The sequence below is a fragment of the Balaenoptera musculus genome, chromosome 1 (genome assembly GCF_009873245.2).
Source record: "Balaenoptera musculus isolate JJ_BM4_2016_0621 chromosome 1, mBalMus1.pri.v3, whole genome shotgun sequence".
Lineage (NCBI taxonomy): Eukaryota > Metazoa > Chordata > Mammalia > Artiodactyla > Balaenopteridae > Balaenoptera > Balaenoptera musculus.
Window position 1 is genome coordinate 146533109 of NC_045785.1, and position 14691 is coordinate 146547799.

The 14691-nt window shown below is 44.7% G+C and overlaps 1 protein-coding gene across 4 annotated transcripts in view; it reads right to left on the bottom strand.

Annotated features, from left to right (window-relative positions):
• Positions 1–14691, bottom strand: part of HHAT (hedgehog acyltransferase) — a 358064-nt gene that overhangs the window by 48847 nt on the left and 294526 nt on the right. For all 4 annotated transcript variants that reach the window (XM_036874689.1, XM_036874661.1, XM_036874679.1 and 1 more), the window contains one exon: positions 5545–5689. In XM_036874689.1, the coding sequence (XP_036730584.1) occupies positions 5545–5689 (145 nt within the window). The remainder of the gene's footprint in view (positions 1–5544; positions 5690–14691) is intronic.

A 14691-nucleotide genomic window follows, 5' to 3' on the forward strand; every position in this document is an offset into this window, starting at 1 on the left:
GCTCCTGCTCCTCAAATTCTTCTAGAACTTGCAGAGGATCCAGTGGGGCAGAAGCAGAATCAATCAGAGCAATGAAAACTCCATTGCAAGGTAAGGGCTAGTGAAGAGGGTGAAATAAGTAATCACAAAGAAGGTGCCTGAGACACTGACATCTGCCTTCTGTCTTCCCTCATCAAAGATGAAATTTTAGTCCCAAGAATGTAATGAGATGTGAGGGGAATGAGTTTCTATTTAACCACAGCCTTTAGGAATTTCCAGTGCAACACCCCAATTCAGCTTTAAATAAAATGCCTGTCCAGAGCCATCTGAGTCAGGAGATGACTGAACCGCCTGGTTAAGCTAGTAATCAGGGAGAAAATATACTGTCTCCTTTCTCAGCTAGAGATAGCAAGCAAATACGGGGAGTGTAAAGGTTCTGACCTGCATAAGAAAATTGCTAGCTCCTCTCTCATTGCAATCTGGTGGGAAAACAACCCAATTCTCCTCGCCTTGACACAGGGTCAGGAGCTCAGTGTTGAGATGGAGTTTGCCAACCTAGATCAGGCAACAAGAAGAAGGGAAAACAAACACGTGTGTGTGTGTGTGTGTGTGTGTGTGTGTGTGTGTGTGTGTGTGTAAGAGAGATGAGGAGTCAGGCAGGAGAATGGTTGATGGATACCATGTCTCTACCACCTCCGACAGATGCAGGATCTGGGGCTCTACCACTTAGGAAATGATTAGGTTCCTTTTTGACAAAATCCATGCTTTCTGTTGACCAGATGGATTTTTCAGAAGGAACACGACCCTGCACCCAAACAACACTACAAAGCTCTCAGCCCCCTCAAGGCCAGATATATTCCCAGTGCATACCCATCCCCACTGACTGCCTTTTCTCCCCACTGTCCCAGGACGACAGAGCACTGCAAGGATGCTTGAGACACAGATTTGGAGATTTGGAGTTATAATGCATTGATATTTTTGAGTTACAGAGCAGTCATCAACTGCTTGTTCAAGAAATTAACTTATACTTCAATGTCGAGATTTTAAGGCAGACATGAGAAAGCTCCTTCCAACAACAAATCCTTTTCAGAGCCACAGAGTTATGTAAGAAGCAACCTGTGTTTGCCTCTGCAAAGCATGACACAGCAGGGTCCCTCTTAGAGCAGGCTTAGGGACCAAATCCCCAGCCACAGCCTTCTCAGATCCCTAGACCCAGCTAAGTTCCTTTAAATTCATATATAATAGGCTTAAACAGTCACACTCCTCAAGCTGCTTGAAGTAAATTTCAATAGTAAAAGTTGGGGGATTTTTTTTAAAGGCAAAGATTCTTTATTCTCCCCTGAATTAACTGAACATTACTTTTCCAATCTCTGCAGCAGAGATAACACTGTGTGACATGTACCAGACCCCCAGAAAGCCACTCAGCATTTCCATCCTGTGGCTGGCATTGTCCACTTTTCTGGACAGCTAGGCAGAGTGCACAGCAGAAAGGGAAGGATCTGGTTTTACAGCCTCACATCACCAACCCCTTTGAGACCAGGATAGAGATATTTACATAAGGTAAATATTGAGATATTTACTAAAACAAGCTTTGTAGCTTAAAGCAAACAAATCCATGTCTAAAGCAGTGAACTGGAGTCAGGGAGACAAGGCAACTCCTCCAGGCTAATCATGAGACACTTCTAGAGACACCAGTGATACCGGGAAAAGGCTCCCTAAGGATTAATGAGGCTGTCCTTTAAGGCCTGTGTGTATCCACATCCCATTCTCTGTGGGGCACTGGTAATCTCCTCCATAATCCCTGTCCTCCTTGGACACCTTGGAAGTCTGTGGTGCTACCAGCTCCTCTCTGTCACTGCAAGTCCCAGCCCATCAAGGCACAAAGGGACAAGGGTGGTTACCCTTGGAGGAAGAGTTACCTTCCCATGAAACCTGGAAATCTAGAGACTGAGCTTAACCGCTCTCCGTTCCCCCCAGTCAGACCTCCTGGCTCACTCCATCGCATTTTCCTCCATGGGTAGAGATGGGTCTTGGAAAAACAGGTCCTGATCACGTGGCCGAAGGAAGAGGCCAGAGACAAGCAGGATGTCTAAGTCCTGGCTCATCCATCAGCAGCTAGAGGTACAGCACAACAGTCCCTTATCTGAAACCTTTGGAGCCAGACGATTTTCAGAATTCAGATTTTTTTTATTTTAGAAAGCTAATTAATATGACACCCCCAGCCGCGTCTGAGGAAGCATCCTATAAACTCAATAATACTTTTTTGTACCAAAACATGAATATTCATATTAATCTTCTATCAGGTCAATCAAATTCGTTATGAAAAGAAATCTAGAGTTCTCAAGGATGGTGGATTTGGCACCATCTGGTTCACTTTCCTCCAAGAGATATCTAAATTCAATCACTCAGGGATAAAAGACCTGCAGTGGGGAACAAACGAGGTAACCACCAAAACCCCAGGAAACCTTCCCTGACTGAGGGCACCCATGGGACAGACCAGCTGAGATGGGACCAGGCTGATGTGAATAATCTCTGACATAGAAAATGCCTTCTAAGCTGAGCTTCCCTGGCCTCAGAACCCAGAGAGAAACGATTCCAGAGCCCTCCATGTTCAGAGAATCATTCGCTCGGGACTCCAGCACCTGGCTCCAAGGAGGACACAGGTGTATCCAGTTGTAGATCATAATAGGACCCACACAGCAGAAGCAGACCAGATATTTCAGAGCCCCAATCCCCACTCCCCCGTGTGCCTGATGTTAGCTCCACCGGGTACAGGGCAAATCACACTTTGACCTTCATGTCTTTGAGAAGCAGAAAGAACATCTTACAGCTGCTATCTTTCCTCTGCCCCTTTAAATGCCAGCATCGCCAGGTTTTACCTCCCACCTGTCTCTTCCCACTCTGTGCATGCTGCTCGGCGAACTGTATCCACTCCCACGGCCTCACCCACCACCTCCATGCCCTGTCTCGCAGTCATTCTGTCCCATCCTCCTCCCCAACGCCAGGTCACATTTTTAACTGCCTCTTGGGTGCCTCCAGCCGGTTGCCTCATGTGCCCTGTCCTGCCGTGCCATAGCCTACGGTACCTGTGTGCTTCCCCACATCTCTCTGAACTGCATTTAGGGTTCTGACATGACTGGTTCTGGCCAAGGGAATGTGGGCAGAAACATCGAGTGTCACTTCTGGCGGGGGTGTTTAGTACCTGGTGAACCTGTCCCTGTGTTCTCTTCTCCTCCGTAATGCCGGGACAAGGTGAAGAATCAAAACAGAAACAGTCTAGGTCCTGGAATCACTGCTTAGAAAAAAAACACTGGACCTTCACTGAACTGTGAGAGGAATACACTTCTACGGGGAAAAACTGCTGAGAGTTTGGGATGGTCTGACGTAGCCACTAGTGTTCAATACCCCCATGCACCTGCCTTCTTCATCTAGCAAGTTCCTCCTTCTTGCTCAAAGCTCCAATTCAGATGTCGCCTCCTCTGTGAAATTCAACTTCCACGGGAAGGCCAGCCCTCCACGCTGTGACGTCCAGCAATCCCGTATGCCTTTGGCACAGCAATTATCTGACTCTATTGACACGTTTGCATGTCTGGCTCCCACATTTGTGCTTCTTTCTCCACCCTTGTCTTCTCAGCGCCTTACAAGTAGCAAACACCCGCTGTGGTTATTTACTGAAGCAAAGATTAGAGTCTTCTTGCTCATGTGACCAGCAAAGCCCAAGTCAGCATTTTCCAGAGTCATCATGTTCTTTGCACTGTGCTAGGCATGGTGGGAGGAGGCAAGAAAGGTTGACATTGTGTTGCCCACTTCAAGGAGGATTCTTTTATCTTTAGGTCCTCTGCACCCCATTACCTCCCATCTTTTTTTTTTTTTTTTTGGCTGTGCGTGGGCTTTCTCTACTTGCAGCGAGCGGGGGCTACTCTTCGTTGCGGTGTGCGGGCTTCTCATTGCGGTGGCTTCTCTTGTTGCGGAGCAGGGGCTCTAGGTGCATGGGCTTCAGTAGTTGTGGTGCATGGGCTCAGTAGTTGCGGCGCACAGGCTTAGTTGCTCTGCGGCATGTGGGATTTTCCCGGACCAGGGCTCGAACCCGTGTGCCCTGCCCTGGCAGGTGGATTTTTTTTTTTTAATTAACTAATTTATTTATTTATTTTTGGCTGCGTTGGGTCTTCGTTGCTGTGTGCGGGCTTTCTCTAGTTGTGTTGACAGGCTTCTCATTGTGGTGGTTTCTCTTGTTGCGGAGCAGGGGCTCTAGGCGCATGGGCTTAAGTAGTTGTGGTGCGTGGGCTCAGTAGCTGTGGCTCACGGGCCCTAGAGCGCAGGCTCAGTAGTTGTGGCACCCGGGCTTAGTTGCTCCGCGGCATGTGGGATCTTCCTGGACCAGGGCTCGAACCCGTGTCTCCTGCATTGGCAGGCAGATTCTTAAACACTGCGCCACCAAGACAGTCCACCTCCCATCTTTATTAAAGGGCAGCTTCCACTTAAAAAAGTACCTGGTCTTTTCAGGAACTGTCAGCTAAAACATTTCTCAGAAAGCAAGATCAAAGGGGTACTGTAGTGACAAGATGAAAGCAGAACAGAGCTCTCTCATGGTCCCTTTGAGCCTGGCTCGCCTAAGCCTGCCACAGTTTAGATTCATGACCTGGCACCCTGGGATCATGCAGCTGTGTTGGGGTTATTTCTGTTGTTAAAAGGGCTGCAGCCAAAGCATCGCTGGCTTGTCGGGGACCCAGCTGTAGAGGTAACAGCTTAGCCATGACCATTACCACTTGGCAAAACTTCCGAAACCAAAAACACAAAACCAGGTCACTGGTCAGGGAAACGGAACAGGGGACCTTGGCTCTGAACACACAGTGAACTGGCTGAATAATGTGCTCTGTGAGTAGCTCCCATTCTCCCAATACTCTTAGGACGTGATGTAACTCTCAGTTCTAGCCCAAAGGAAATGATGCCCATAAATAAATGATGACCAATTATTAATGCAGTGCAATTACTAATGCAATTTTACCTGCTGCAGGTGTGACTTTGCTGTGGACATGGAGACATACATGACATTAAACACATGTACATTAAACATCAGGTTGGTTGCTGATGCTGGCAAGCCAGTGTTCAGAAAAAACCATCCACAACAAAGAGGTGTGGCAAACCAGGCACCATGCCCATAGCAGCAGCACAATGGGGCTTCTAGAACATTCTCCTGGTAGGACATTCAGAGTAGTAAGTGGAACAAGGTAAGACTCTACAGTATAGTGAAGGCTGATCTAAAGATAGCAGGGAAGATTAGGAAAAATCCAAAAATTGGAGAGGTAACTTAGTAGAAGGGAATGAGAGAGTTCGGGAGATTTGGGATAGTACACTTTGATGATGGGTATCACACACGGCAGATAAAATGTACATCAAAATAGGGAACAGTTAAAACCACAGCTAAACACAGGACTTTGCTCCTGGCTGGTATTTTTATAGGTCACACACCATGCATAGAGCAAGGAATGCCTCCCCGCCGTCACATACGTGATACCAGCTGCACAAATGCGGAAAACAAGAAATTGTCTGAAAACAGCAACTTACCTTGTATGAAGATCCTATTCCAGTAGATTTTCCCGACTTGATTGCCCCCAAGAAACACCAGGTTGGACAGGATCAGCATGGAGGTGGAACAAGATGCAAGGGCAGCATGGAATCGACGGCGAGCTTGTGGGGAGAGGAACTGGGCCTATGGGGAAAAGGTAGAAGGCATCTCATCACAAGGGTGGAAAAAATCGGGCTGAGACTTCACGCAGCCTCTCTCTGTTACCAGCTCAGGATGCCTCCCTGCAGAGCCTGAGGTAGGTTGATATTTAAACAGCTCTCAAAACTTCTATTCCTGCAAGATGCTCATTCTGGTCTAAGGAACGAAGTGACACGCTCCCAAGTTGCTATTTCCTACTGCCAAAATGGGCTTCCCTCTGACATGTGTAACACAAGCACCGAACCTAGTTAGGATCTAGCTGAAAAGTCTCCACACGCTTTCTGCACATAAATCTACACGTCCAAGAACTGTTTAGATGCCTCTCCTTGATAACAAGCACAACTCTATGTAATGAGGTCAAGCTCAGGGCAATCTTCTGGGCCAGTTATCTTGACCCTGGGAAGCACCCCCATAAATCTGACCCACTATTAGAAGGAATCCCATTAAAAGGGTTCAGGAGAATCAGTACAAGCCAACCCCCTTCCTGGAATCAGAGCTCAGGGTACATGCCCCACCGAGAGTGAACTTGTAGCAGCATCAGAGAAGGTCAGCTTATCACAGCGCCTGAAATATGCAGGAACTGGAGAGATGTTTTCCAGTAATGATGATAAAAAATTCTGCTCGTCCATCCAAGGTCTTCACTGCACTTTTCCTCCCCTTTTAATATTTTCTCAGGGATTTCATAAATTAAACAAAGTGTTTATTTCTCAGCATTGATCATTCTGGTGCCCTACTGAGTGAGATCACAATGCTGTGTCTGGAGTGTGTGTGCCCCATCAGTACGTGCACAGGGAATGTCCTTCGGGACTGCAGATTCAGAATGAGAACAAGCTATGGCTCAACCCAGGGTTTCTGACAAATACCTCAGCCTAATCCAAAGACACAGAAAAGAGGGATTTCCCTGGTGGTCCAGTGGTTAAGAATCCGCCTTCCAATGCAGAGGACACGGGTTCGATTCCTGGTCGGGGAACTAAGATCTCAGATGCTGCGGGGCAACTAAGCCCGTGCGCTGCAACTAGAGAGCCCGCGGGCTGCAATGAAAAGATCCCGCGTGCCGCAGAAAGACCCGACGCAGCCAAATAAATAAATAAATAAATAAATAAATAAATAATTTTAAAGATTTAAACAAAAAAACAAAGACATAGAAGAGAGAGAGAGCAGAGGTTCTAGAGATCATTCCTGAATATCTTCCTAAAGCCTGCACATCTCTTGGGGTCACTTGAATCTTGATTTCAGCTGTGCTCCAGTTACAAACAGAATTCTGAATTAACAGGCAAAAAGGACTAAGCTAGAGGGTGAGTCTCAAATAGGAGATTTACTTATTCCTGGTGACCCTACTCTGGATCATCTGTGGCCACTCTGTAAGCCTTGGTCAGTGTCCTCTGAAAGCCTAGAGAAATGAATTCCTGATCCCCTCCCCGTTTCTCCCCTGCCAGTCTCAGGTCTGGTCTGTAGGCTCAGATATACCTGCTACCCTATAGCTTCCCATCCATGGCTGTCTCCTCCAGCATCATTTTGGAGCATGGGTTTTACTGCCACCATATGTGAGAGTGTGGCTTTCTCATGGATAAGCTGTGTGTAGCAGGCAGTGACTAAGTTGTCTGCCTGCACACGGTTGTTCTGGAAAGCTCTCAAGTGATGCTGACATGCCCCTGGTTAGAGGCCACTAGACAAGGTGACCTCTAGTCTCTCCCCCTCCTCTGAGAGGCCACAAGCATGCACAGGGGATGCTGCCAAACAAGACCAGATAAGAGATAACTACACAGCATAAAAACTGGTAATGAAAGAGAAATAGGGATGAAGCAGGATTGAAATTCAGCACTCTTCACCTCTGAGAATAAGGAGACATTAATCTGCCAGTTTCTGCATTTTCCAGCAGAGGAAGATACTTTCTGAGTGTTACTGACTCAATTAGCAGTGACTCAGGAGGTGGGGTGAGAGGAAGCAGGGGGATAGGGGGAAAAATCCACAATGATAAATCAAGAAAATATGAACTGTTGTAATTGACATAAATGTGCCCAAATAATTCTCTCCAGGTACAGGGGTCACTGATAACACATTTGATTTCTAAGGAATGTGAGGAACTTCTGTTCAAACCCTATCAGTCTTCCCTAACCTTATATCCTGTTAGGGGAGTTCAAAGACCCCATTGATCTTTTCCTTTTTAATGTCAATTACAGAGAGCGCACATTGCTTGGTTAAAGCTCAAAGTGGTTCTCCTTTTGTGGGAAATGATTACAATTATTAAATAATCAACACAGAGATAAGGAGAGAGGAAAACACTGCTTGCCTTGGGTTGCTAAGCGGGGCTGTGGTGCCGGGTTACCTGGTACAGGGTGAGGGCCGGGCTACAGGGGGAGGCAAAGCTGGGGGGAAAGAGACAGAGCAAGGGAAGAGATGCAGGGGAGAGTGAGGGCTGGAAGCATGGGGATCCTCTCTCCAGAACCTGAGGCCCTGGTTCCTACTGCTCTTCCTTTGATTCTCTGATTACCCCAGTATCTCTCTCAGCTACATGACTCAATAAATTCCTATTTCTGCTCAGGAAAAACAGAAGTCAGAATAAGAGCAAATACAAAGGAGCCTCTGATCTCAGAGACAGGAGGGAAGATCTAAAATTTGAAATGACCGACTACAAGTCAATCTTTAGAAATAGTTAATTCATTTTTTAAAAATATTAGCAAGAATGTTAAAGGCACAGGCTGTTGGAATCAATAGGCTAGAAAGACTTAAGGAGAAATCAAGATGCTCATAGGCAATTCTTGATTATCTGCCCCCGACCCCGGGGTGAGTGGGTGGAAGACAAAATAGATGATGATAAAGAAAATCCAAAAACCTAATTTTAACTAATAGCCCCATCCTCTGAACTGACAAAATTAGCCTTGCCAACACGCAGCAAACTTGACAGAACATTGTGTCTCTTCATTGTGAATCAGTGGGAAGGCAGAATGATGGGCCAGAAGGAAGGAAAAAGAGGACCTGTCTGGATAATCCACAGGAGGGTAATAATTAATAGCAAAGGGGATGGAAGTCTTGGCTGCAACTCGTCTTTCCTCTTTGGGTTCCCTCGCCTCATTGTAGAAGGTGACAGATTTGACATCAGGGATTTCTTTCTATCTTGGGAACCATCTGGCCTTAGTCACTGGTTTACAGGAACTCTAGAGGTAAGCACCAAATTCAGGGTTCCCAGGAGAAAAAAAATGCCATTTGGGCAAGGCTGGAAGATCCCTTGGCCCAGCCAACTCTGTCAATAAATATGACCTTCTGAGCCCCTAGGGCCACAGGGCCAAAATTCCCACTTTAAATACTTTGTATCTTTTGCACTGTCTCTTCTGAAGTCCTATTGCAATTACTGTCATCACTCCTGTGGTCCTTCACATCTAGGATGCAGGTTGTTCATGTGCAGGATTAAGCCCCACATGTTAGTCACCCATCCTCATGGCTCAGGTGCTTGAAAGGTTGAGGAATTGTAAACCAAATAGGGAGAAAAAAAAAAAAATCATTGTGCAATGAAGAGCCATCAGGTATTTTCATACCGCCAACTTGATCAGATAAGGCACTGATTAGTAAACAGATTTTCATTCTCATTAACATGACTACATGAGGATAAAAAGGAGCCCTGGTCTGGTCATGGTCTCTTCCCAGAGGATAGATGAGTCTGTGGCCATCCAATATTCTGGCAGCAAAAAAAAAACTGGGAGTGGCACTGTACCCCAGGGGATGTTTGGAAATTTGCTGGACATTTTTCGTTGTCCCAAGGACAACACAATTGCCAGGAGGTAACTGTGGCATTTGATGGGCCAGGGATTATAAACATACTGCAATGTGTGGGATAGAACCGTCCTGCCCAAAATGTCAACAGCGCCCTCTTGAGAAAGGATCAAAGGTTTTCTTCTACTTTCATTATAGAGCTAACTTCTCTCTCGGCCCGTGGGGCACAGAACCTCCCTTCCTCTCTCATTAGGAGCAATGGCAAAAACATGCTCCTTTCCCCCTGGGGCCCAGAAAAATGCATCCCAGGGCAGGGAAAGTGTTCTTTTATAGTGTCCCAGTGCTAGGCCCCCTCGCCTCCCCCCCACTACCACCTGGTATCACATTTGAGAGAGGAGGAGCCACTTGTGTCCCCAGTTATGTTCAGGCAAGACGCAGCAACCGCCTCACCCTCACAGCCCTGAAACCTGGAGGAGAAAGGAAGAATGGGAGGCCGAGCACGCTGGAAAGCACCACTTTGTTCCCCTGCAGGGGTGACCAGTGCTCCCGCACAGACTCTTAACTCATGCGACAGGTTGGGGCAGTTTCTCTCCATGTTATTGTCGATATAACCCACTCTTCAGGCCCAAGGGCAGGTACCCTCTAATTCCTCTGGGTGAGCTCGCTGTCTCTGAAAGAAGAAGCAAGAGCTGGTGTGTGGAAATGCTATAACTAACAGTTTAGCAATGGCTCTAAACTTCCCTCTAAGACACCAACTCCAAAGGTGAGGCATGTAACCCAAACAAAGGAAACCTGGGGCTGAACTAAACGTCTGTCAGAAGAGTTTGCAGTTCCTGCTGCGAGGTGTCTGCAAGTGTGTTTATTCACATCTCCATGGCAACCCCTCTATCTTTTCCAGTCAACATCCTGTCCTTGGAAATCACAGGACTGGCCAGGCAAACAAGCCAGGGTCTGGGGGGTGCGGTCCACGGAATCTGGGTCAGAAGTGATGCTCAGAGTGGCCATGGGGGGTGAGAGGCAGATGGTGTGGTGGGGCTGCAGGTGGCTGTGCTCCGGGGACCCCGCACTTGTCCACGGAGGGCCTGCACGTGGGGCCGAGACAGGAGGAGGGGACAGGCTGAGCATCTGGGGGAGCATATGGGCCGGAGGAACGGCTGCTGGAGACAGTGACAAAGGCTTGGCAAGTGGGACCTGATGCTGTTTATTTTTAAGTGGGGGAAAAGCTAAAAAAAGAAACTGGGTGGGTTTGAGCAGCTGGACACAGTTCTTCCATATAATCACTGAAGTTTTTCATTTTCTAATAAAAACACTAACCAGAGGGAAAGAGAGGATAAACAAGGACATGGCAACGGGAGAGACTAGTGCAGACCAGGGAGAGCAAACGAGGGGTGGACACCCCACAGGCCACAAAGATGAGACCAAAGACAACAAAAGAAACAATTATAGCTCTTGTGAAAGAGAAGGGTGGTCAGAGTGAAACGCTCGGGGTCAGGAGGACTCAAACCCCAAAGTCATTCCAGTGTCCCTGTCCCATCTCTGTACCAACCTGCCAGGACACTGCTCCCCTTGCTTCCTTTCTCAAGGCACTTGGGTCATTTCCACTTAGAAGTCTGTGTTTTACCAGTTACCCATCTCTCTCATGTTCCCACCAGCATGGTAAGTTCCTGAAGGACAGCGTGGCCTAATCTTCAATCTGTATCACCCAAGGCCCACGCATACTCTGTGTGAGCTCAATAATTATCTTACACCTGTTCCTCCCTTTTCCCTACGTAAGTTACGGAATCTCCTGATTTCCTTACTATTCCATCCCCATGCTATAGCCAAGCCAAATGAATACATGAAGGCACTCAGAAAGCAACACTTCCTTCCCCCTTGTACATGTATGGAGCATCAAAAAATCTCTGGGCAATGAAGTTAAATTTTTCAATCTCTGTTTGCTACTGTGATCTAAGCAATGCATGCTCCTAAGAGAGAGTCAGATACCTGCAGTGATGAAGGCAAAGCCGGTTTTGCTTAAACGGAACAGTTACCTGCTCCATAGTTTAGAAGTACAGTTCAGTTAAAAACAGCAGAGGCTAGAACTTAGGATCCAAATCCATGCAGCATATGAAGAAATTTCAGACCACTTTCAAATAACTAAGCAAACAGCTGTCTCCTGTTACATTTAGAAAGCTTAAGCCATATATTAAGTGCCTGGGGTCCTGCTAAAAATTCTGGAATGGCCGACAGAACCGTGTCACCCTGTGTTTTTACTTTTCCACTACCATGGACCCACCTCCAGTCTGTACGTCTCTGCTCTGGATTTCGCAGAAGCCTCTTTCTTAACTGGCATGCTCTACTCTGGCCTTTATCCCTCTAGTTCATCAAGCACACTGACTATGACTCTCCATTATGCAAAGTATTTTAGCGGTTTTTCGTTGCTTACAGACGAAAATCGAAACTGGGAAGGCACTTTACAATCAGAGCCCATTTCACTTTCCAACCTTAACTCCTACCACTCTTTATCAATGGTATAGCTCTATTCACTGCTCTCCAAACATAACATGCACTTTTACATCTCTGTGCCTTTGTACAAGCTGTTTTCTCTACTTAGAATGTGCCCTCCTTATTCCTTCTTAAAGCTCCAGCCCAATGTCAGCTCAGGAGAGCAATGGCTTTGGACCAGCCAAAATTGGGTTCAGGTTCTGGCTTTCCACCTTTTAACTGTGCTGCCCAGAGCAAGCTCAAGCTCCCCATCTACCTAGTTCACAGTTGGTATTCGATAACTGTAGGCCACCCTAAACCTGGGAGTGTTGGTCACCTATTTTCTGTTTCTATAAGCTATGGGATAGATAGCATCAATCTATAGGTCTTAGAGAGCTACAATTTTTACAATTTTTAACGTAAAAAAATTCACTATGTGAGGAGCTTTACTTACTTATAGTGCAAAGTAGGTTAAATTATTCCCATTTTACAAAGGAAGAACTAGAGGAGCAGACATTAAGTAACTGGCCCCAGGTTACATACACTGGTAGTACAGAGCAGGATTCACACAGGTTTCTCTAACTCAATGTCTTCCTACCCCCCACTACATTATACAACTTCACTCCTGTGTAACAGTGATTATCCCCTCCTCTAGACTGGAATCTTCAAGAAGTTGATCTCTTCAGTGCCAGATACAAAGTAGATTTTCAAGAAATGTTTGTTCCACAGATACTTCATGCATGTGTTCCTTTAGCAATGGTTGATAGATACCCACCAAGTGTCAATTTCAGGACCTCAACATCTTCAAGAATAATATGGCTTAGAATGACATTGGACTTTTAAAAAGTAATTGGAATTCACAATTACAGAAGGAGGTTTAGGATATCTCCCTAGAAAATGACACCTAACAGACCAAAAGTAAGAAAGAATACAGAGTTGCTGAATAGAAATTAATAGGCCTAGCATCCAAATTGAAAAGGATGAAAAATTACCTCTGTTCACAAATGACATGATCTTATATGTAGAAAGCACTAAAGATTCTATTTAAAAAGTTATAACTAATAAATTCAGCAAAGGTTGCAGTATATGAAATTAACATGCAAAAATCAGTTGCACGTCTATACATTAATAATGAACAATCTGAAAAGGAAATTAATAATTCCATTGACGATAGCATCAAAAAGAATAAAATACTTAGGAATACACTTAACAAAGGAGGCAAAATATTGTACATTGAAAACTACAAAACACTGTAGGTATGACATCCATATTCATGGGCTGGAATACTTAATATTGTTAAGATGATATTACCACCCAAAGCTGTCTTTAGCTTCAATGAAATCCCTATCAAAATCCCAAAGATTTTTGTTTGCTGAAACAGAAAAATTCATACTAAAATTAACATGAAATCTCAAGGAACCCCTGAATGGTCAAAACAATCTTGAAAAAGAACAGAAGGGTCAATCAAGATGGTGACATAAGGGGGTCCTGAACTCCACTCCTCCCGTGGAGGCACTGAATGGACAGCTATATATGGAGCAATTCCCTGTGAAAGAAATCGATAAAATATAAGAAAGTATCAAACAGAAATCATAGAGCTGAAGAATATAATAACTGAACTGAAAAATTCAATAGAAGGGTTCAACAGTTCAACAACAAACTAGATCAAGCAGAAGAACAGATCAGCAAACTCAAAGACAGGGCAGTGGACTTCATCTAATCAGAGGAACCAAAAAAAAAAAAAAAAAAGAATGAAAATGAGTGAAGATAGCTTAAGGGACTTATAGATGCCATCAAGCAGACCAATGTATTATGGGGGTCCCAGAAGGAAAAGAGAGAAAGAGGCAGAGCACTTATTCACAGAAATAATGGCTAAAAACTTCCCTAACCTGGGGAAATAAACAAACATCTATATCTAGGAAGCCCAAACAGTACCAAATAAGATAAATCTAAAGAGACCCACACAAAGACACAGTATAATTAAACTGTGAAAAGTTAAAGACAGAGAGGACCTTAAAAGCAGCAAGAGAAAGCAACTTGTTATGTGCAAGTGAACTCCCATAAGACTATCAGCATATTTTTCAACAAAAATTTTGTAGGCCAGAAGGAGCAGCATAATATATTCAGATTGCTGAAAGAAAAACACTGCCAACCAAGAATACTCTACCTGGCAAAGTTGTCCTTCTGAATTGAAGGAGAGACAAAGAGTTTTCCAGAACAAAAACAAAAAAAAGCTGAAGGAATTCATCACCACTAGACCAGCCTTACAAGAAATGTTAAAGGGATTTTTTTCAAGTTGAAACAAAAGGATGCTAATTAGTAACAGGAAAACATGTGAAAGTATAAATCCTAATGGTAATGGTGAATATATAGTTAAATTCAGAGTACTCTAATGTTGTAATTGTGGTGGGTAAATCACTTATAACTCTAGTATAAAGGTTAAAAGCAAAAAGTTTTAAAGATAACTACAAGTACAATAATTTGTTAATGAATACACAATGTAAAAAATGTAAATTGTGACATCAAAAACATAAAATGTGTGGAGTGGAAGTGTGAAAACCTAGAGCTTTTGTATGCATTTGAAGTTAACTTGTTATCAGCATAAAATAGACTGTTACAAGTATAAGATGTTTTATGAAAGCATAATGGCAACCACAAAGCAAAAACCTACAGTAGATATACAAAGATAAGGGAATCAAAGCATACCACTACAGAAAATCATCATATCACAAAGGAATAGAGCAAAAGAGGAACCAAAACACAAAGGAATTACAAAACAAACAGAAAACAATTAACAAAATGGCACTAGTAAGTTC